Consider the following 23,110-nt stretch of genomic DNA (forward strand, 5'->3'; position numbering starts at 1 on the left):
CCGATTGGATTATTTTTCGGAATCAAACCCAATTGGAAGTGCGAATCGCTGAGGCGCTGCAATAGAAAACAGAAAGAGTCGCGCGAGTGCCGAAAGTGATTTGTTTTTTTTATGGTTTAGTGCTTGTTGTGTGCAGATAGGAAAGGCATATTCAGACAAAATCGTTGTCGTTGTCGCTGCCGTTGTCGTTTGTCGCTGTCATTTGACTTCATTCCAGAGTTAGTTTCGAGTTCGTTTCGTATTTGTGCCGCTGCGGAAAAGCCATCGCCATAGCTATCGCCATCGCCACCCCCAGAATTAGGGGTTGCAAAATTTCCGCAGCCACAGTGTAGCCCCCGTCCCCGTAGCCGTAGTAGCAGCGGTGGAAAAGTCGGAGAAAAGTGCACACTCCACGGTATACGCTGCCCGCTCCCGCTCCCGCTGAGTAAACACTGCCCCCCTCCCCCCCAAGACCAGACCAGACCAAAACAGAGCAGAGCAGCTTCGGAACGGAAGGGGAATCCTTGAGAGAATCCTTTGCGCGTGCCATGCGTGACCTCGGCACCAAAATGGCCGAGCTTAAATTCGAGGCTCCGTTGGCAAAGTTCGAGGAGACGGACGAGTGGGGCGGCTGCGACTTCATCTCCAACCAGAATGCCCTCAACGACACGCTCAATCTGAATCTCAAGGATCAGGGATCCGCCGCCGGCGTCGGCGGCAAGCCAGACGCGGCCAAGCTGCGTCTCCTCGAGGATGCCGTACGCGATGCGCACGTAAGCAAGAACGGCGGCGGCAGTGGAGGAGCTGGTTCCGGCTCCATCAGTCCCAACTGCAACACTATGCAGGGTGGAACTGTCCTGGATTTGGGCCTCTCCGATGTGGGCCTGGTGCCCGGCGAGGGCGAGGTGCTTGGCATGGACAAACGTTCGATGGCCGGCGGCGATAATGTGGACAATTTCACGGAGACCTTCGGTGGCAGCCTGGAGGATCTGGTCAACACATTCGACGAGAAGATCACCAAGTGCTTCGGCAACTACGAGGCCAACGTCGAGGAGCTGGCTCCGGTGCAGGTGCGCAGCCAGGAGGAGATCATGAACGAATGCCAGTAAGTCCAACTACATATTACTCTTATTATTACACTGCGGAAAAGTTTTGTCCAATGGATAATCCATTTTTAATATTTTGCAAAATGAGAATTACTAGTGGGACTTTTTAATACTCTCATCATACTGTGAGATGTTTCAAAAATCTTCAAAAAGTCTTAAAATAAATAAGACCCCGGGGTGATCTTCAAGTTAAAGCCCTAGTACCTGTAAAATACGATCTAAATATTGCTTGTTCACATTTTAAAGGATGAACCTGGAATATTTTTTGAAACACCAAAATTCTAAGGATTTTCCTCAATGCAGAACGTGACTTTTTGGTGGGATAAAAATAGGGTATAGCATGGTAGAAAGGATCTCTATCAAATATCTATCTCTAAAGCAAACCCCTAACATTTTGAACTAAGCTCGAAATGGTGCAGTGCAGTGCAGCATGCGCCAAATTCCAATCCGCGTTATGTAAAGTGCATTCTGCGATGTTTTTGCGTGCCTTTCGTGTCTATTACGACGCTTTCACTGAAAAGTGCGCATGCTCCGGACATGGACTGCTGCCCCCCGCCGCCCCTAGTCCGTAACCTCGTGACCCCTTGGCTCCCCCACCCACCTCCTTCGAAGCAAGCCCGGCGCCACATAGCGACGTAATCCTGCCCGGAACGGAGCAGGGTGGGTGTCTTCTTGCCGCCTGCCTTCTTGTTGGATCGATAAAAGTGCCAGGAGCTGTGCCGACCGATTTCATCCGCTTTTCGGCCGCTCGACTGTTGCGCCTCGTCGATATGCATTTGGTTGTGTTTATGTATGTATGTATATAGATGCACCCCGTAAACGTAGTTATAACCCCATTATAATGCTGATCCACTTGCGTGGGGGAAGTGGCAATCGCACAAATGGAGGGCAATAAATCATTTTACTTCAACTGGACAGATAAACACTTCACAGAGCGTTGGCCAGTGGAGAAAACTGGGAAAGCCGATGGCGGTGGAGAGTCTGTGTATTGGAGAGTACAGAGATTTCTGTAACTAATAAAGTCAGTATCTATTTTTGTGTAAATTTGGACTATGCAACATAAGGAGCATTTTTAAGAGTTTTTTTTTTTTTTTTTATCGCAATTCAATTTTTGATTTGTTCTAGAAATCCTAGAATCCTATTACCTAGGATACAATTCTGTTCCTTTCAAGTAAATTTAAGAAGCTCTGCCATCACTGTCTAGAGTGGGGGAATGATCGCTGGGGGAGTGCAGTGACGATAGCTGGGGAGAGTGGAGGTGGAGAAAGGAGCGATGAGTCTGAAGAGGACGGAAGAGAGGGCTTAAAAGAGCACGAGACGGTGACAGCCTCACTTCCGAAGAAATGTTTTCAAGTGGAATGCAAATCGAAAATCGAAAACAACAATAATAATAATAATAATAATAATACTATGTATTGTACACTACCCGCCTTTCCATCTCTCTCCCTTGCTGCTGACATCAGCCATAAATTTGATAATCGCGTGCACACTCACGGTCCATGTGTTTGTGTGTGTGTGTGTGTGTGTTTACGAGCGCCAATACTCACTCACATCCTGTGAAAATAAATAAAAATACAGTGGAACTTGGCTAAAATGCTAGCTGACAAATTGAATTTAATAACTAAAAAATCTTACAACAACATAAACTATATTTCCAAAGTTAAATCAATATTGATTTGTTTTAAATTTGGTTAGTTACAAAAGGTTCACTTTAGCTTGTATTTACTGTTGCTAAATGTATCGTGTTTTTGTGTGTGTGTGTGTGTGTCCAACATATTGAATCGCATTTTATTGCAATGATTAAAATTCCAACTAAAAGTTGCAACGGCTGAATGAATAATCCATGTGCCACACACACTCACTAATTCGCCTTAAAATCTATATAAATTGATTTACTTTGGAAAAGAGACTGGTCAACCCGCTGCACTCTTCACTTTTGTTTTTCTCTCCACGGTTTTGGGCTTCATCTTTGACCCCTCCAAAGATGCTCTGGCTTCGCATTTCCCTCTCCACGCATCTTCGACCTCCGCATTGACAAACCTCTGCAGCAGCGCAGTCAACCCATGTTGTGCGCTCTCTGCTGCAGTTTTTCTTAATTGCGTTTTGGTTTTTATTCATTGCCACCGCTCTCACCTCTACCTGCTGCACCCTTGGCCTTCTCTACAAATCTCTCTCTTCCCCACCTCCCACTCGCACTCCCGCTCCCCAATACTCTTTCTCTCTTATCCGCGCGAGTGCTGCTTGGGATGCCCAACTAACTGTCATCGCTTTTGTTCTCCACTTGCATGCGAGAGAGGTGGAAATACAGGGTATCACAGGGTGTGTCAAGCCAATCTGTAACGAAGAAATCCACTTTTCTTCAAAGTATATACAAAGTTTAAACTTACGGACGTCTTTTGCAAACTCTATAATTAAATGCTTATTAATAATAATATTATAATATTAATATGAATATTTATTATTATTATTATTATTTAAAAATCCCTCTTTCTCTCCATATTGACATATCTGCCAGGGTATCACTAATTCGGCTATGATTAAGTCCTTTATAGATGTTAGTTCTTTGCCTCCTTTTTCGGTTTGTTCTTTTCTCTCGGTACCGACGTCAATGCCTGATGTCAATATTTACTCAATTCAATAATGATTCCGTGGAAATTGTGCTGAGTGAGTTTGCTTGGGACCGAAGGTCGCTCTATTGTTCCAACACCCAGCCCGGGGACACTGCATTCCGCTCTGATTAGTTGTGCAGCAGCCCCAAGGACAAAGTTCTGCGTTTCGCACGTGCGGAAAAGTTGCGTCAACGCGGAAAAGCGGAAAAGCACTTGTCAGCAGAGGCACCTGAAGTGGTACACTTTAGCACGATGGTTCTAGATTCGACCAGCTTCTCCTCCTCAATGTAATAAATTTGTCAAACATAAAAGTGTACATAGGAAAAGTCATGAAATAAAAGTGTAACTAGTAAAATTCTCAGTCTTATTTACTCTTTAAAAGGTATTGATTATAGTGGCTCAGTCAGACTATAATCAAAGTACGTTGCATTAAAAGCACGTATCACAATCGCAATCGAGCTGACCATATGCGGAGTATGCATATTCGACATGGTCGCCATATGGAGAGCCGGGTCTTCCGGTTTCTTTTGGCAGTGAAACACGCGACATGGGCCCAAAAGGTGGTGTCCGTCGTCATGGAGTGGTGGAATCATGTTGCTGGCGGCGACCCAGTTCTGTTGCCAAGTGGATTTCAAGATTTGCAGACCCCAATCGATTCCTGTTTCGCAACGGGCGAGTTCAATGGCCATGTCCTGCATCCTGCTGTCATAATATTTCTGGCATCTGCTGCTTGTCGCATTAAGTAAGCCTCACTGTTGCACCTAAGTGCATAAGTATAAGCGTGTACAGTGAATACTGGGTGTGGATAACTCTAAAAAAGGTTTAAAAAAGTTCCAAAATAATTCTAAAATTCTTACCATATTATAAGTACATCCGATTTAAACCAAAAATAATAATTATTACATGTTTGTTCAGTCACTTAACCCACCTTTTTCTGGTTTATTATAAGCTTTATAGACTGTTCCATTGCAAAAACTTGTTCACAGCCATTTACGGCAAATGCCAAAAGCCGCTTCGTTTTGGCCTGGTCAACTCTTGCAGTCTTAGAGGATTGGGGTTGGGGAGAGTGCATCTGAGGAAGTCGGGCTTTGATCGCTCGCAATTTGCAGTCAGATCGATTAAGGCCTCGATTATTAATTGACCACACGCAAGGCACTCAAACACTCAACACTCAACGCTCGGCACTCGATACTCGAATCTATTGCAGCATCACAAATCCATCCAAACCAATGCCGGAGCGTTGATTGCTCTTAATTGGCATTTGGTTAGGGAATCCGTAACCAGTTTGTGGTCTTCTACAGCCTTGAAGCGCATTGAAATCAGTTATAACCTAGAGATTGCTTGTTTAGGGTATACAAACTACGGTGTACCGAAGATAGCTTTCTTCCTTGTTCTTGGCTTTAAAATAAACGCATATTATTTGCAAAGCACCTTCTAATTGAATAATTCTTACGATGGCTGGGAAAATATTAATTTCACTTCAAAATGAAATCCAACTCCAGGATAATTTGTTTGAATTTACTGACTTTTATGGGGAGCAGCCTAAGCTGTGATCGGGCTTCCTTTACAGACCTGGCCCGAGCACTGAACTGCATGGTAATCAATTAAAAGGGGTCTCGGCGCTATAAATAATCAGTTCCCAGGGCTGTGGCTGCAAAGATAGTGGGGTTGAATTTAGCCCGGGGAATTGGGGGTTGTTTGGCTCACAGGACATCAGCACAAGGCCTAGGCGGCAAGACAAGGCAATTTTCCCCCACATGAGTGGCAAATAAAAACAATAATAAAGTTAAGGGCACTGCGAGAATATTTGCAAATATCTTAAAATATGTAAAAAAAACCTAAGGTATTTAATAATTTTTTCTCTCAGTTTTTTGTTTTTTATATTTTTTTTTTTTAGAGAAGTTTAACATCTTAAGAATATAGTGTCAAAGTTTTACATCAATTAAAGCTAAATTAATGCAATCAAAAATAAAAGCGCTCTCCTGAAAAGTGCCATTTTAAAAGCTTAAAATTTACTTTACTTTTACAAAAAAATATTTGAAAAGTAGCCCGTTTTGCACCGAATTAACCAGAAAAGTTCTTCTAGATAGAACTTAGTCGTTTTGAAAGTAGTGTCATAGGTATTTTTGGCTTGTTAAGTTGCGTTTAGTCAAATCGAAGATATCTTTCGGAAATAATCTAAATAATAAGTAAAGTCAGTTTTTTTTTTTTTTATAAAAAAATCAATAGGGTTTTCGACTAAATTTCAAGTCTCAAAATGTCGCACATTTCCCAGACCGGTATTAACGAATCCGATATTCTATCCATGTAAGTTTTAGCTCGCAGTAATTAGTCAGCTTTAAATATTTAGTCTTGGTTTTTCGCACTCAGCATCAAATCGCCCGAGTCGGACAACACCAAGATCGCCCTGTGCGACTCCTTGAATTTGGCCACCTGTCGGGCAGAGAACTGTAAGCTAAGGCTGAAGCTGGCCGAGTGCGAGGCCATGATCAGGACGCTCCTGCAGGGGCAAAGGCAGGGTCACGAGATAGGCGGCGGCACCTTGCCTGACCAGATGGACCTTGATTCCGATGACGGATCGCCGTCTTTAAGGGCCATTTCTTCGCCGCTATCCATATCCAATACGGGCTTAGACACCGAGTTTTATTTTCCCCTGTCGGAGTACGGAATGTTTTCCAGTCTGGAGTATTCATGGCGCCACATTGACGTGCTCCCTCCCATCGAGGAGACGGACGAGGATGATGATTAAATTTTGTAGCCTCTATCGCTTATGAGGGATAAAGATGAAGGATATGGATATCAATGAGGATTATTAAGACCACTCGCAGTTTTACCGTCAATAACTTTTTCGTCATCATAGCCACTAAGAAACAAATTCTTAATAGAAGCTGAAAATATATATTTCGAAGAATTATCTGAGCCAGTTTCTCTCCGTGTAGTATACATAGTTGTTGTTCAGGTCCCCGTCAGCCGGCAGGGCGGATGAGTCATGCCGCCAACGTGTCGTATGCGTGTTTTACGGGGTGGGATTGTGCCGGATACTTATCAATTTGAATGCATTAAAGGGCCTGCGGGGTAGTTGTTGCCACTAGCCAGGCCAGGGAGTCAGTATAGTTGCATGCGAGAGCCACTTGCCACTTCCTGGCGGCGGCTACGACTTTTCGGACTACGGACCCTTTTACCAACAGCTATTTTTTTGTTTAGGGGTTGCCACTGCAGCCACTTAAGGGGGAGGAATGGGTGGGTGTGGTGTGGTATGGTGTGGGGCAGAGCGGGTGGCAAAGGACATTAACCTCTTAGGCAACCCCCCCCCCCCCCAAATGCTAATTGCCCCGACCTAACCTCACTCAATTCACCCAAAGGAGGGACCGCGACTTTTCGCCTATATTGGCGCCATTCGAATATTCGAATTGTCTGAAACGATATGTACATATATCGTAGAGGGAGAGATATATAAATTTGATGACTAATCCCCCCGCACGAGCTCTTCGGTTGAGCGGGGCTCTTGGCTGCGGCATATTACATCATCAACAAATAACAGGGGCGAGCAAACAAACAAAATAACTTTTGGAATACAGTCAAGGACAATTGACAGGAGAGAGAGAGAGAGAGAGAAAAAATATATAGAGAAAGAGAGAAAAAATTGTGAGAGAGAAGTTGTATAAGTAAGTAAGCCGGGGGGCAATGTCTTGAAGCTGTGCCCCCCGTACACTCAAGAAAATGTTGTAAGATATGGATTTATTATGGGTTTATCCTTTTAAAATAGGTATTAGGGTGAAAAAAAGGTACATAAATTATAAACAAAGCTACTTCCATATTTAGTAACTGATTCTATGTTTTTTGTTTATATTAAATTTTTAAATTAAATTTTACTTTAAGCCAAAATGTCCTCTTATTATTGTTATTTTCATTAGTTATGGTTATTGGTAATTTTTGAAGACAAAAATGGGCATGGCAAAATTTATAATTTATTCTCTGACGGACGGACAGGCGGACAAGCGGACATGGCTAGATTAAACCGGCTGGTGAGGCTTTATACCTTTGGTTTTTTGGCTGTTATACCTTTGGTTTACATGATAAAAACAAGGCTTTAATTAAAGACTGATATTTTCTTCGCTGTGTATCTGCTTCTGGCAGTGACTCCGGCATTGAATTGCGCGAATGCGCGGATGCACTGTGGACGTGGAAGTGGAAGTGGGTATGGGTTTTTCCTTGAAGGATGCTCCACCGGATGCTTCGCCAAACAGAGCGTCCTTGTCGCCTGCGGAGGCGTCTGTCTGCTCTTTGTTTAAATAACTCTTTTGCATAACATCCTCAGCGCAACTGAATTGGCTGTCATCTTGGCAAACGAATGGGGGAAAAGCCAAAGAAAAGGCAAAAAAAAAAATGTTAAGTCAGGGAAATATGGAAAAACTATAACTAGCATTTTTATCTACACATTTTTGAGCTAAAACTGAGCCAAAATTGAGTTCATAAGTAAACCGTTTTGCTTCACAGTAAGCTGCTTCTCCTCCAGTGTGCTTTTTATTTGTTATTATTACTATTCGCTGTTATTTGTTTATGGGCCACATAACTGCCAGCAATTTCTTCTGCGGTTTCGGACGCTGTTCTTCGATTGCCATGGAAGCCATAGATGATACTCTTTTCTGTTGGAGAAAAAAGCAGCAGAGAAGAAAAAAAAAAAAAAAATAGGCACACAGAAACAAAAGCCGAGAGAGGGGGAGAAGCCAAGAGCTCGCGGCTAATGTTAATGGCCTATTTATACAAATTAATTATAAATTGATTTTGCTCAGACACGCAACAGAAATAATGGCAACAAAACGGCAGAAAATCCTCGTACATTTTTAAGTGTGTTTACCTGGCTTTGTTCGGTTGCACCTGGGCAAAACATAAGGTCTTTGAAATCAAAGTTATAGTATAATTTAAAAACTAGTATTTAAATATTAGTTCAGGATCAGCTTAGTAATTATTATTAAATTTTAGCAAGAATAAACTAATTAGGCACATCTTTTCACATTAATTTAAAATGTGCGTAAATTCTTCTCTCAAAAAAATTGTATTAAACTTTTTAATTTAAACTTAATCTAATTTAAACTTAACATTAATGTGTAACGATTATTATTACCATTATTACCAATTATTTTTGTACATAGAATCAGAACTATGTTCCTGTTTCTTTCCAGTGTAGCCTTGAAACTAAAGGCAACAAGGAAACTCCCCTTTTGCTTCTTTTTTTTCCCCCATTTTGTCATTTGACGTGTCCCCAATTTTCCATCCCATTTCCCAGAGACACAGGGCTAGGCGATCTGAATTCGTTTCTATATGGGTCTATATAGCCATGAACGATGTGCCGACTCCTGTGCCAACGCAAAGTGTGAACGGCCTAAAATTAGAAGCACTTTGAAGTGTGTGCAACAAGACACACGAATTTCCCACCTCTCGACTTTGTTTTATTTTCGTTGAGGTCTGAGGTGGCATTTTCCTATACATTTTTCCTAGTGTCGCCACTAAAAATGTTTTGGAAAATAAGCGGCACAGGGTCAGAGGGAAAATACAAAAACAAATACAGAAAAAAAAAAATCCCAAAAAACGAAAAGCAAAAAGCGAAAACTTGCACACTCCCCGCACAATGGACAATGCTGATAAAAGACAATGCTGAAAAAAAAATAAATAAATAGCATGCCAAAATCTAAGCTATTTTCTTGTCTGCCTCACTTGAACCTATGCTTATTTTGTATTTTGATAATTAAATCGTTTTTATTTTAAAATCTCTAAAAAAAAAGACAAAATATTCCAAGTGCAAATTTTATTAACTAAATATATTAAAACTAAAGAATTAATTAAGTAAATACAAAAGTAAATATAGCTTAAAACTCCATTTTAAAGGGCATCAGGTATTCGTTGATTTTTCCACCAGTTTATTGCCGAAAATTAAATGTGTGAATGTTGCGGTTGAGTGAAAATACATGTGAACGAACCCTAAAAACAAAACCCAAAAAGAAAACGCAACAAAATCAAAACAATAGCAATTACAAAAAAAAAAAAGAAAATGCAAGACAATTGAAGAGTTTAAAGCAGCGCGGGAAATCTAATATGTAGCTCTTCCATAAGCCCAAAAAACAGCTGAAGATTAAATTAAAAAATATATATAGAAATATACTTCAAGTTAAAAAAAAACAGCTGAACTAGCTAAAGATAAAACAATAATTATTTTAAAAAACTTAAAAAAATAAATTAAAGAAGTATGGAATTTAGTGGAATTTTTTACGTATTATTCCCCTTGAAATATATTCAATTTTTAATAAAAGAATCTTCATTAAAGATCTGAATCTTGGCCTATACTCCATGTATAGGCTTACCTCGTTAACGGCATTTCCATGCCAACAATCTCCCAACTCCAGCTGCGTCTCCCTTCGACTCCAATAAAAATCATAATAAAAAACTACAACAAAAATACAACAAAAATACCCCCGCAACCATATTAGAAAGTTGTGTTTTTTCGTTCGTTCGTTCGTTTTTCATGTCTTTCATGAGACCCGCCGACGAATATTTCGTTTCCTATGAAATTCCGAAATACCAAAAACCACAGACATTCGAAAAGCCAGGAAGAAGCAGCACTCGAAAAATGCCAAGCACAATTAACTGAATAATACAAAAACACAAAAAAAAACACAAAAAAAAAAAAACAACTAAATATTAAGTCAACTCAGTGTGGGCGACGAAATGAAGCCAATTGAGTGAAAAAGTGGAAAAGTTGGGGGGACAGCTTTGGGCAGCTTGAATGACTGACTGATCATCATCATCTAATCATCAGCATGATCATTATTAGCTTCATCATCATCATGAGCTTCATCAGCTAAATGGTGCGGCGCTGATTCATTCATCAGTCGTAAAAATAAAGACAACAAATTTATTTGGTTATCTAAGTACACGCAATTAAAATTCATTAAAATATTTATTTTTGTTCTTAATTTTTCATCATAAATTTCCATCAAGAAAAAATGAGTGTGTCTGTTTTCCTTGTTACAGCCTAAAAAAATATTTAAAATTAGGTTTGATATACAGCTTTGCTTACCTTTTTGACAGCATTTTAAAAATGTTTGATTTCTGTTTAGGATGACAGTTTTTAAAACGGTTTTTGTAACAAAAATCACAAGCTAGAATATTTTAAATTTATATTTTGACAGTCTATAAAATATAGATACATATAATTTCAAGCTCGAATATTTTAATATTCAGAGATGCCAAAGATACCCTTTAATATTTTCTTTAACTTTAAATAAATATTCAAAATCTAATTTTAAAAAGATAGAGTGATTAAAAATTCGTAGATTGCATTCCTAGAAACCTTAGCCCGCCCATTTCATTATTTGTTATTATTTGTTAAATGTTTGTCTAAATGATGAGCTCATGTTTCGCGGGGCGTTTCTTGTGTTATTTCTAATTCTATTTTTTTTTTTTTAAAGAGAGAATCTGCCACCAGCCCAAGACCGCTAATTGTCGGACATGTGAACATGTGGCACCATTCCCCCCGCATATTCATATTCATGCTCTTACTGCTTCCATATTCGTATTCATATTCGTGCCACGCCTCAGAGCTATGGGGTCAGGGTCGCCTCGCCCCAAAGAGATAAGAACCCGCATTAAATCGACACCGAAGAGCTCCCGAAAAGAGTTCAGGGTTCATCCAGCGTTTATGATAAGTGTTCCAGCGGCAAGATTTCATCTTTATAAGATATATGGATCTATGGGGCCTATCATTATAATTGCCTCTGGGTGCGAATGAGTCTTGGGGTATTAATTGCCCAAGGCGACGATGATGGAAGCCTCACTTCTGGCAATGGAATGTAATCGGAATTGGTTGTCAGCGATAAGGAAATTAATTGGCCAGATGTGCTTTACGGAAGAATCGATGGAATGCAAAGAACCGTCGAACCAGAGAAGAGTTCTAAACATAAATACATATGGGGTTACTAGGTAAAGGGAGAAATAAGGAAGTATAAGCTGTTAAAGCACCTAATTTAGAGACTTATAATTGTTAAAAATTGATTTAAAAAACAATTGATATTTGAAGAATCGATGGAATGCGAAGAACCGTTTAACCAGAGAAGAATTCCTAATAGGAATATATATAGGGTTACTGGATAATTGGAGAAATTAAAAAGAATAAGCAGCTAAATTATAGAAAAATCACTAAACGTAAATTCACCTACTTTAGAAACTTATATATAGGTTAAACATTTTTAATTCAACAATTTAATACTGTATCTTTTCCGACTGTACTTGATAGAAGGTCATATAAAGAGGGGAAACCCCTTTTATATTTATATTAAAAACCATTTAATTTTCAAAGAGCTAAGCTAAATAGTCTCCACAGTCTAATATTTTGTTTAGAAAATTTCCAAAAGCTCAAAACCCATAGAAAATCCATCAACATTTTCCACTGGGGGGGAAATGTGACCCAGATTCCCCCGCATAATTCTGATGTGTCAATTTGAGTGCGTATTATGCCACTTGATGCACGACCATTTCCGAGTTAGATTAGCTCTCAACTACAAAAAAAAACAAAAAATAAGAATAAATAAGTAAAAAAGAGTTGTGACGCGTAATTAGTTGCTCTTCTGATGGCAGTTTAAACATTCATCCGTAATGTGTGCCCCTCCTCCGTCACAGTACGCACCAAAAGTGTTGCCCACATCATCGCAGAGACTCGCATTTAGTATTCAATGAAACATGTATGTATATAAATTATATAGCCGGCCTCGACACAAACCAAACCGAGATACAGCCACCAGCCTCTGCAGTAGGCGAGTTTCCCATACACTGGCACGTTCTGTATTCGCTGGTGTGGACAGTGCGTTTCAGACCCAATGATAATAATACTAGATTTATTACAGATCTAGAGATATAATTCTGCTACAGTAAAGCTTGGATTTTCCAGAATAACATATTTAATTCTACTTTAGCTAGTCTTTTGGAAAAAAAAGTGCATCTTATGATCAAATTTCTTATAAATATATTAGAAAAACTACATTAAGCAGTCTTGGATAGACACCTGTAATCTAGAGATTTTCTTAAAATTATAAAGAATTTCCTTAAATTATAAAAAAATATATTTAAATTATTTAAAAAAACTAAGCAGTGGCGGATAGACTAGCTAATTTATTTATGTTTAAGGCATAATTTGATATATAAATCGATGTTTAAACATTGCGATACTTATATTCAATACTTATATTCAATAAATTTATATTATATTTCACATATCGTAAAAGAGACAATTAAATAACAAAACTAATAGAACATTTTTGGTAATGTCAATATTTAAACGTTACAAGCGACATTTTTTAGGTATATGAAAATTCAATATAACAAAGATTATGATATTTTCGATATGTTATTGAACTTCTCCTCTCTATATGCCTGACCTGCCTCAGATATCAATGTTAGTGTGAAGGCTACATCCCAGCTGGGAATTTTACTAAAATTATTTATAATTTTAATATAATTATTTTGCATGTTATTTTAAGTGTTTTTCGCTATCGTTTTTTATCTCTCCCATCTACTGGCTTGTTTCCTGTTAGATTCTACCTTCACGAAACGCACTGTACGTGTGGATACACTCATTTACCTGACGCTGTCGCCCCCTTGGGTCATCATCTCCCCTCCGCGTGTTGTCACGAACAATTTATGCGCTCTGCTTGTTTCGCACATTTTTCATCTTTTCGGTTTTCATTTTTCGCTGCTATTTCTGCTGCTATTTTCTTTTATTTATTTTCCCCTCTTTGTTTTTATTCCGTTTTTTTTATTTTTTTTACTTTTTTTTTTATTTAAGTCTTTAGTATTTTCCACAATAATTCTTTGGCCGCTTCGTTGCATCTTATGGCTGCTGTTTTATTTTGTGGATTTTTGTTCATCGCAAGCTGGAACATTTTAATTCGATTCCAGCGAAAAAGCTAGACGAAATGATGATGAGCGGAATTTTTGAATTTAAAAATAAATATCCGCTGTTGTCGTACAAAATATTTCTTCAAAATGGATGCCGTCCGAGGGAATTAATGTGCTGAAGGGTTGTCTCAAAAATGGTTACTATTAAGGGGAGATTTTTCTGAAACTTAATAATATTTAATAATATATTTTAGTATATAATTATAAGTATTTTAATCAAGAGTTTCCTGTAGAAGCTTTGTGGGGTTTTGAGATGAGATGAGATGAGATGAGTAATATTATTTCCCGAAAACTCATGACAATCTTTAGTGAATTTCTATAACTTAGTGTTGCCTGAGGCTAAGGACCCATCCAAAAATATTATTTGTAGGTAATTGCAATTACCTTTTCTTTGTCACATTTGACATTTCCCGGCAGACTTGGCTCTCTCTTCTGCAGAATTACTGACATTTCCTCCATAAATCGACCCCCCTTTCCAGTGAGTCAGCTTTGGGTAATCGACAAAGTGCAGTCAATTGCCGGGCAATGTAGAGCATGAATAATTATGGGGCAAATCCACACAGAAGCTGAAGTGGAGGTGGACGTGGTCGTGGTCGTAGACGAGGAGGGGCAATTAAATGATTGGCAATGATCATGAAATTTGATAGCAAATGTGCCAGCAAACTCGAGCGAACAGACAAACTGTCTGACAGAGACAAACTCTTCCGACATTAATGTGGGCCCATTGCCAAAGGCAACTCAACCACTGTGAATGCCGAGTGCCACAGAATTTGAATGACTCCAAGAGTCGGGGCCTTCGAGTTGGAAAAGTTGAATATTTATGGGGAATATTTTAAACAAGAAAAAGACTTGTAGATTTCATTTGGCTCTTTATGGAGGCTTCACTGTACATTTTTATGCGGAACTTGCCCATTGACATTTGTTGCCCCAATCCCTGGGCTGCAACTGTGGACTTGCCACATCATTATCTCGGGAGAATCAGCGGCGACTCGGAGGCTCGTAGAATCGGGCAATTAGTCAGTAGCTTAAAAGCAAGCCCAGTGCCTCTCTGCCGCACTTTGCAGTTTATTGTGCCAGTTCTTTCCCGCATAACATATACATATATTTCTTCGTTCTTTCTTTATTTTCTTTTCTTTTTTTTGCCCAATAAGTATGAGCACTCGGGGTTTGTGGGTGGCCCCAACGGAGAACATTCGTTGTTGGTCCAAATGAGCATTTTCCTAGGCCGGAAAACTGGTGTAAAGTGAGGGGTTGAGGTGCCCAAGAGCTGTGCCAAGAATGCACGACGATGAAAGGAAAAAGAAACTCATTACCGGCTGTCAGGGCACTCCACATAGATGGCGTTTCTTTCACTTGGAGCGTTTGGAAAATCCCGCTTCTCCTTCACCAGTTTCCTTTCCTTTAAATTTTAAGTTTTTTGTATTTCAATGAAATACCTTTTCATTCGCAAAATGAATAACTTCAATTTGAATGAAATGATTTAATTACCTAGTTATAAATAACATCCTGCTCTTTTCCCTTCTTCCAGAATGTGGTGGACCATCACGGGCAACTTTGGCAATATACTGCCCATCGACTGGTCCAAGTCGTACACCCGTCAGATGCACATGCCCACCTTGAACCTGGGCCAGAGTCAAACCAAGCAGCAGCAGCAGGCGCGTAACCAGCAGCAACAGCTGCTCCATCAGAGCCACCAGGCGAATTCACACAGCAATGGTTTGGGCTCGGGATCGGGCCTGGATGCCCAGACACCCGGAGATGAGTTCAACGATTTGACCAGCGAGGACGAGGCGGTGGCCAATGACCTGGACATGCATGCCCTGATCCTCAACGGCCTGAACAGCGATCTCGACGATCAGCCAATCAAGACGGTCGAGGAGGTGATCAAGGAGATTGATGACATCATGGACGAGGCAGGGAGCCCGCTGGACGAGCCGGAGACCTGCGAGTCGGAGGTTATTGAGAAGGCGCGTGAGGTTCTCGGGGCGCCACTCTATGCGGAAAGTGAGTTTGGCAAGGAATATTTTACATTTTTTGAATTTTTTATAAAATAAATTTCACCTAATCCGTAAAACTCTTTTGCAGAACTGCAATATCTGACCACGACACAGCTAAACGAGCTGTATATGGAGATGGAGGTGCTGATCCAGGAGCTGAGCGAGACGCTCATCAATGAGCTGGCCCTGCGCGACGAGCTGGAGTTTGAGAAGGAGCTGAAGAACTCCTTCATCTCGCTGCTCCTTGCCGTCCAGAATAAGCGACGCCAGTACCATGTGGAGAAGAAGCGCGGCAAGTTTCAAGGTAAATTCTTTGTCCAAACCAAAGCTTAAGGGGATTACTAATAATTATTAATTATTAAATTCCCTTGCGCAGGTCCAGAGCCCAAGTACTTGACCACTGTCATTCCGTATCATCTGGAGAACGGCACGCCCAATAATCAGTCACTGCAGGTCCTGATTAAAAGTGAGTTGAGCCATCTTTTGTGATTTTTAAACTAAAATCGAATAATCCTATTCTCCTGCTCTTCAGTTCTCAAGGCCATCAATGAGGACAGCCCCACGGTGCCCGCCCTCCTCACGGACTACATACTGAAGGTGCTCTGCCCCACATAAGCGCCAGCGCCGCCGCAGCCATAGTCGCCGAGGAATCCCAGCTATTATCGCTCTATCTCTCTGTCTGTGTTTATATACAATTATACCGTGCATCTATATACAAGAACACAACACAACACAACACACACACAGCATACACCTAATTTAATGAGTATAGTTCGTACTTTATGTTATTATTCAAATGCAAACCGTGTAACTTCTTCCCCGAGCAGGAGAAGATTAAGCACAGGCGGGCTCGATAGAACAAATATGCAATAAAATATATACATGTAACACACATATTATATAGACACATAAAACATATATCTTACGAAATATTTATGGAGAGAGCGCGCTAAAGCTATAGCCAGCCAGTCCTCCCAAGGCAATAATACTCACTTCTCCGCCTCTATGTAACTCTACCAATAAGTCGAATCTAAAAAGAAGACGTTTGCTCTAAAGGCGACTCCAACTAAGCTTAATATATACATATATACGCTGTGTGTGTCGCTTGATCGGGTTATTTACTGCTTGCATTATGTTCGGCAGCCAATCCATAGTTTGTACAATATGTAACTTGTGTGTAATATATATTATATATGACTTGATTGTAAGAATCCGCCTGCCGCCGTTTCCAAATGTGTGTTCCGAAGACGGGGAAACAATGTCAGGATCCGAATCCGCTCTAAGTTTCGTCACATCTAATTTACGAAAGTTATATTGTTTTTTTTTTACTATTTTTATTGTTTACTCTTTTTGCTCGAGGCCATAAAACGCGTTCTGTTTTTAAATGTTTTGTCAAATGTAATTGCTGGAAACAAGAAACGAGGAAACATAAGTGTAATTTTAATTTGCATAGAAAACGCTGTGTTATTTACTTTTACCAAACAAGCATAAATACAATTAATTATAACGATACAAAAATAATAAAAATATATACAAACAAACAAAAAAAAATCTTAAAAAAAAAAAAAAAAAAAAAAATCAGTCAGGCGCACAGTTGCTCTTCTTTTTATTATAAATTCATAATTTTCCTTTACTTTTTAAGCTACAGACACATTTACATTTACAATTCATAAAAAAAAAAATAATAAGAATAAGAAACAAAATTAAGGTAAACCTGCATATATATATATAAATATATATTGCATCCAGTCAAGTCCAAATCGAACCACACCTTACATATATCATGTTTCACATCTCACACCACAAAAAAAGGGAAAGAAAAGTAGCCAAGGAGCCAAGGAGGACGCGAGTTTCTAAAGGATATTTGAATCACATCTAATGCAAATCTTAGGTACCTTTGTTAGTAAACAATATGCGAGCATACCTAAAAACCAGATGAAATATATGTCAAGATGCATTAATGTTTACGATTCCATATTATACAAATATAAAGTATATCGATACGGTCGCGCTTTATAAAAAATAAAAAATGAAACAACGTATTTACCGCAAATCTTTAAATGGAATATGACTCTTTTTTAGGTCTCTGCAAAGTAAAGCAAAACTAAAAACAAAACAAAGGCTATATAAATCATATAATATGATAAACAAAACAAAATTGAGAAGGAATCCCAATAATTGTATGTGTATTTGTAAATTATTTGAAGAGTCCATGTTAAAGTCGAATGAAAAACCAAATAACAAAAAGCGTCGCTGCCCACGACGAGCCTAGAATGGAAATTATATATTTATTTGATAAATTGACAAATTAGTAAAAGAAAAGAACAAGGAAAACACAAAATAAATACATAGTTCTATGTATACACGCATTGCATTGCGCTATATACAAAACAAAATGGAAAAACCGACAAAACTTTTAAATTGCTTGAATAAAAAGAAGAAAAACCATCTACTAGGGGTTTTACATGGGCATTATTCGTGGGAGATGCTAAGCTTACACAATTTCAGGCTTTTCTATGACAAAGGTTCTCTATTTTTCAGTTGACATTATGTCAAATTTTTGAATTTTAACGGAAATTTAGTATTATAAGTGTTGCCAAAGCCAATACGGTTTATTTCGTTTTAAAATTTATTTTTCCTAAATTTTGGGTGTTAAATTTTAGTTTTAATATTATTATTTTTTATATTTTCATAGTATTTTTAGTTTTTATTACAGGAAAATACTGCTCATTAAATTGCGCACTTTGTCGGTATTTTCAGCTGCTCGATTACGGCCACTCTTAGGGCAATCGATAACAATGTCGAAACGATTCGTCTGATATCGATTATATTTAGTGCATTATTTCCCACCTTCATTTTGTGTGTTTCACAAAGCATCTACACATAAGTTTCATTTTTTTCCGTTAAGTGTAATCATTATTTATTTTTTAAGTGTGCATTCAATAAGAAAATGTCATCGCGAAGGTAAATCCAATAGGAAATTTGACAATGTACCCGCACATACACACATACACACACGTACACACGCGCGACAGCAGCAGGGAGTGCGTGCGTATGTGTGGCACATATGTACACACGTTCCCCCGCCCCCCTCGGCCAACCACCACCCAACACATACACTGACACACGCTCACGCTCCCAACTGGGCTATTTACATATGTATAAGTAGATACAAAAGCAATGGCAGAGCGAAAAAAAAGAAAAACAGAAACAAAAAACTGTTGAGATAAAAAGTGCAATAAAGTGCCGAACGTGAGCGAAAGAGTGGATGCAACGGCAACGGCAATGGCAACGGCATCAGCGGCTGGAGAATATTGTAACTGTAACCGAAACCGCCGCTGTTGCTGTCGCTGTTACACCTACAGCTGTTGCTGGGGTGGGGGCGGTGGCGGTGGCGCTGAGATGATAGTGTGTGCTGTGCGCCGCCTACCGGGCAACCAGTAAGGGAACTACTGCTCTCGCAACTAAAAGATCTACACATTCCGCAGATGGTTCCACCCAACGATATCTGGCATCGAAGCTGAGAAACTGCTGCAGGAGCAGGGATTCGACGGCTCCTTCCTCGCCCGCCTCTCCTCCTCGAATCCGGGCGCCTTCACGCTCTCCGTGCGCCGCGGCAACGAGGTGACCCACATCAAAATCCAAAACAATGGCGACTTCTTTGATCTCTACGGCGGTAAGGCGCTTGTGCATCCGCTTCTCAGGATCTTTTTCCGACTAATCCGTCCCAAAAATTGCAGGTGAAAAGTTTGCCACACTGCCGGAACTGGTACAATACTACATGGAGAATGGCGAGCTGAAGGAGAAGAACGGCCAGGCCATCGAGCTGAAACAGCCGCTGATCTGTGCCGAGCCCACCACGGAAAGGTGAGTCCGGGACACCAGGATGTCTTGTATTCCCTTTTGATGCTTAGACTGATACAATACGACCCCTTTATGATGGCATTATAGACAACATTTAGAACAAATGTATCTGAAAACTATCTTTCAAGAGACTCAAAATTGATCAATAGGTTAAAAATATTAGAACATATTTCTAACCTATTGATGAATTTTATAGAGCTCTTAAAATATCGTTTTCGGAATATAACCAGGCAACCCTCTCACATCCGAAAATGATTTATGTTTCCACGGAAAATGTATGTCATAATGCCAGAGTGATCTGTTAATATTAGGATGAGCTCTGTCAACTTTTTTTAACCCGTGATCACCTTTCTATGGTGGTTTGGCTTATTTCTTTCCAAATTCCAAGCCAGCCTATGGAAATGGCTGGAATGGTAATGGTGGTCCTATAAAAATGTGACATCATTGAGGAGCTGGAGTTAAGCGACCCCTGCGAAAATTAGGTCATCACCATGGACTGAAGTGCTACCTGTTCCCTTGAAATTCCATGACCTACATTAGCTCTCGCCATCGGCCTGCCTGCCTGCCTTGTCTCGTCCCAAGGATAAATCGTATTTATTTACTTTAGTGCGCATTTCGTGGGAAGTGTACCGTGTTTACAGAAGCGATCTCCACAGTCTAAACATCCATTCCAGTCGGGCGCTTAGCTTATCGGGCTTTCCCCCAACTGTTATCGATGACTGCGGTGAAATTGGGGCAGGGCCACATTTTGCCCGCACCCCTCTCCTCCGTATGCTCCGGAAAACAGCTGTGTTTCTTCATTGCGCTTCCAACGTTGACAACAGGGGACGACGGGTTCCCGGATTTGTTAATAAACATTTGGAAATTATGTATGTTGTTTTGTTTATGAAAAGACACACCACCGCGGCCACTCACACGCACATGGTCGCTCGGTGCGTGTACGTGTGCCTGCGTTTGTGCGCGTGTATGTGTGCGATTGCAGAGACGACGCGCTGTCTGCTGATGCGTGCTGTTAGTGTTGCCGAGCGCTGTTAACGCCGCTGTTAGCAGCGCTGCACGGCTGTTAGAAATTTCGTTGTTGCGCATTCCCTTGTTCTCCCCGTCCTTGTGTGTGTGATTGAGTACCCTATCTCAAGAGCATGATGATTTTAGGAAAGCTTTTGCCAACAGAAGTCATTTCAGACCCTATATATCATATATATTATTGATTAGCAGGCGAATCTTTTTAGCCAAGTCCGGGGAACAAAGTTATTTAGTATTTTTTTTTTTTAATTTGATAAGGGGTAACCCCTTAAACCGTTTAAATTCTCAAAAATTTAAAATAATTTGAATTAAAAAATAAAATTAAATTCATTATGCAGATTTTTAAACCCTCTAAAAACTAGAGCAGAACAGCTTTCCGAATTAAATTTAATGCATTTTTGGCTGAGTTAGAGATTTCTTTTATGTTTGGGTTTTTATAAAAAATTATATAAAATTTAAAATAAATATTTAAATTAAATTCAGTGTGCAAACTAATTAACCTATTAAAAAATAACTCGGAACTGCTTTCCGAATTGAAGTGAATGCAGTTTTGGCTGAGTTCTAATATTATTTCGATTTTACTTTTCCCAAAAATTGTCATAATAATTATAATCAGACTTAGGAACTTCCATATAAAATAAAAATATTTAAGTGCCTCGACAGGATATTCCACCTTGAAGATATATTATATTTATAGAAGCCTTTCCAACGAACTAGTTTCTTCTTCTACAAAAATCCTAAATTGATTTCTATTTATTTTGATCAATAGACCTTTTCATTTTCACGATTCTAATCTCTTTTTCCTGCTCTATTTCTTAAAGTTCTCATGTGCTTTTGTATTGGGGCTTATTATTATTGTTTTCAAGTCGAGATGAAATTTGTGGGTGAATAATTTCTAATTCCACTTAAATCAAACACACACTCGCGCACACACGCATACACCTGTTGTACACCCACAAAGCTGTGACCATACAAGCCATGCATTGTTATTGTCTGCCAGCGTCTCTTTGTTGTTATTGTTATATTGGCTTTTACAACCCACACGCGCAAAATATTCGTTATTTATTGTATTTCTTTGCTTGCTTATTAATAATTTTTCACTCTTTTTGTTTGCTTTTGTGTGTTTGCCGTCTACCCGACCCATCAAATATTTTACGGTCTGTCTTTCAGTCTTTCAGTCTTTCTTCTTTCTTTTTTTTTTTTTTTGTCTTCTTTCGGCTTCACCTTGTTGTTGTCCCGTGCATTTTCCGCATCCTATCGGGTCAGCTACCCCTTGTTTATATATATATATATAAATATTCATATGTACCCTGCTTGCCAAGCCCCACTTAATTAGGGATAAAATCCAGCTGCACAGAGAAGAAAATATATTCAGTTTTCACCGATCTGTGAAGAAACCCCAAATTTGGTCACATTATTATTTCGTTCTTTGAGAAATTCAGCTTTTAAATTGATTAATAATTATTAAATCCATAATTATTAAATCAATAAATAAATAAATTTGACAAACATAAATTAGAAATAAAATGCTTTCTTATTGAGATTAAATCAGTAGCATTTGAGCCTAAAATATTCGGAAATGATAGCCACACTTACAGAGGCTCGAAGTTTTCTAAAAAAAAAAATGCATTTAACAATAAATTTAGTTAATAATACATTTAATTTATTTATTATTAAATTTATTTTCTCTGTGTGGCCATTTGGGAACCCTTTTAACTGTGCTAAGTCGCCGATCGACAACGACCAACTGACGTTAGCCACTTATCCTTGACTGCAGCTCGTGACGTTGTCGCCTTTTGTTTTTATTTTAATTTTTTTCTGGTTTGGATTTATTTTTAAAACCCCTCAAGTCGAGCTGCGTTTATTTTTAGCCCCCCCAAACGAAGGTGGTGCGTTATAATCGATCTGGCAGACCCAGAAATCATCATTTGATTTGCGATGACGTCAAACAAGGGTTGGGATCGTATTTATATATATATTCACATATTCGCAGGGGCTGATTTAATTAGGGGTTAAGAGCGTCAGTCTCTCAAAAAGTGGGTTTATTGTGAAAGGATTTAGGCAATCAATATGAGTTGCAGTTTATTTATAAATCGGAAATTATATAAATATTTGATTAGTCAAAGGGTTTATAGAAACTTTAATATAATCAATGAAAAACTCCCCAGACCCCTTGAGGAATGTGAAAGATGCTGGCTGGCCTTCCAAAGCATATCCACTCTCGACATTCTCCGACCTTCTGGAAACCCAATTTCCCCCGCGACATTTCACCATTCTATCCCCCGTTGAGTGCGATGCACATTTCCATTTCCATTCCCACTTCCATTTCCATCGATCTTGACCTTTGATAGTGTCAGAATCGCGAGCGGAGGGCATTCCGAATGCTGACTACCGAATTGCAAATCACTCATTGTTTTTGTTTGCTTACCTTAGCTACAAATATATATATATAATTTACCTGTCGCACTTTTAATCGTTGCAATTAAAGACGATAATTGTTAATTGCTTTAGTTTCGCGCACTTTCTTCCACTGAAAACAAATCGGAGAATCGTCAATTAAGTACTCAAACTGTTTGCGCTGGTA

At 39.3% G+C, this 23,110-nt stretch overlaps 2 protein-coding genes and 1 long non-coding RNA gene across 5 annotated transcripts in view; 2 read left to right on the top strand and 1 right to left on the bottom strand.

The window, feature by feature from the left end:
* On the top strand, positions 1-18,087 carry Unc-76 (fasciculation and elongation protein Unc-76). Of its 2 annotated transcripts, none has more exons than XM_017179354.3 (5): positions 1-1,084; positions 15,171-15,646; positions 15,728-15,943; positions 16,016-16,105; positions 16,172-18,087. In XM_017179354.3, the coding sequence occupies exons 1-5, from the start codon at positions 528-530 to the stop codon at positions 16,252-16,254; spliced, it is 1,422 nt and encodes a 473-aa protein (XP_017034843.1). In that variant the 5' UTR covers positions 1-527; the 3' UTR covers positions 16,255-18,087. The 2 variants fall into 2 exon arrangements, with proteins under 2 accessions (XP_017034843.1, XP_070144148.1); XM_070288047.1 differs by lacking the exon at positions 1-1,084 and adding an exon at positions 5,790-6,001.
* The window catches only part of LOC138929079 (uncharacterized), a 9,649-nt gene continuing 85 nt past the window's right edge, over positions 13,547-23,110 (bottom strand). The window contains exons 2-3 of the long non-coding RNA XR_011445505.1: positions 22,985-23,056; positions 13,547-13,808 (exon numbers count right to left, since the gene is read on the bottom strand). This is a non-coding gene — a long non-coding RNA (uncharacterized lncRNA). The remainder of the gene's footprint in view (positions 13,809-22,984; positions 23,057-23,110) is intronic.
* The window catches only part of csw (protein tyrosine phosphatase non-receptor type corkscrew), a 23,096-nt gene continuing 18,433 nt past the window's right edge, over positions 18,448-23,110 (top strand). For both annotated transcript variants that reach the window (XM_017179348.3, XM_017179349.3), the window contains exons 1-3: positions 18,448-18,603; positions 19,128-19,315; positions 19,380-19,506. In XM_017179348.3, coding sequence (XP_017034837.1) covers positions 18,590-18,603; positions 19,128-19,315; positions 19,380-19,506 — 329 coding nt within the window. In that variant the 5' untranslated portion in view covers positions 18,448-18,589. The remainder of the gene's footprint in view (positions 18,604-19,127; positions 19,316-19,379; positions 19,507-23,110) is intronic.

The sequence above is a fragment of the Drosophila kikkawai genome, chromosome X (assembly GCF_030179895.1).
Source record: "Drosophila kikkawai strain 14028-0561.14 chromosome X, DkikHiC1v2, whole genome shotgun sequence".
NCBI lineage: Eukaryota > Metazoa > Arthropoda > Insecta > Diptera > Drosophilidae > Drosophila > Drosophila kikkawai.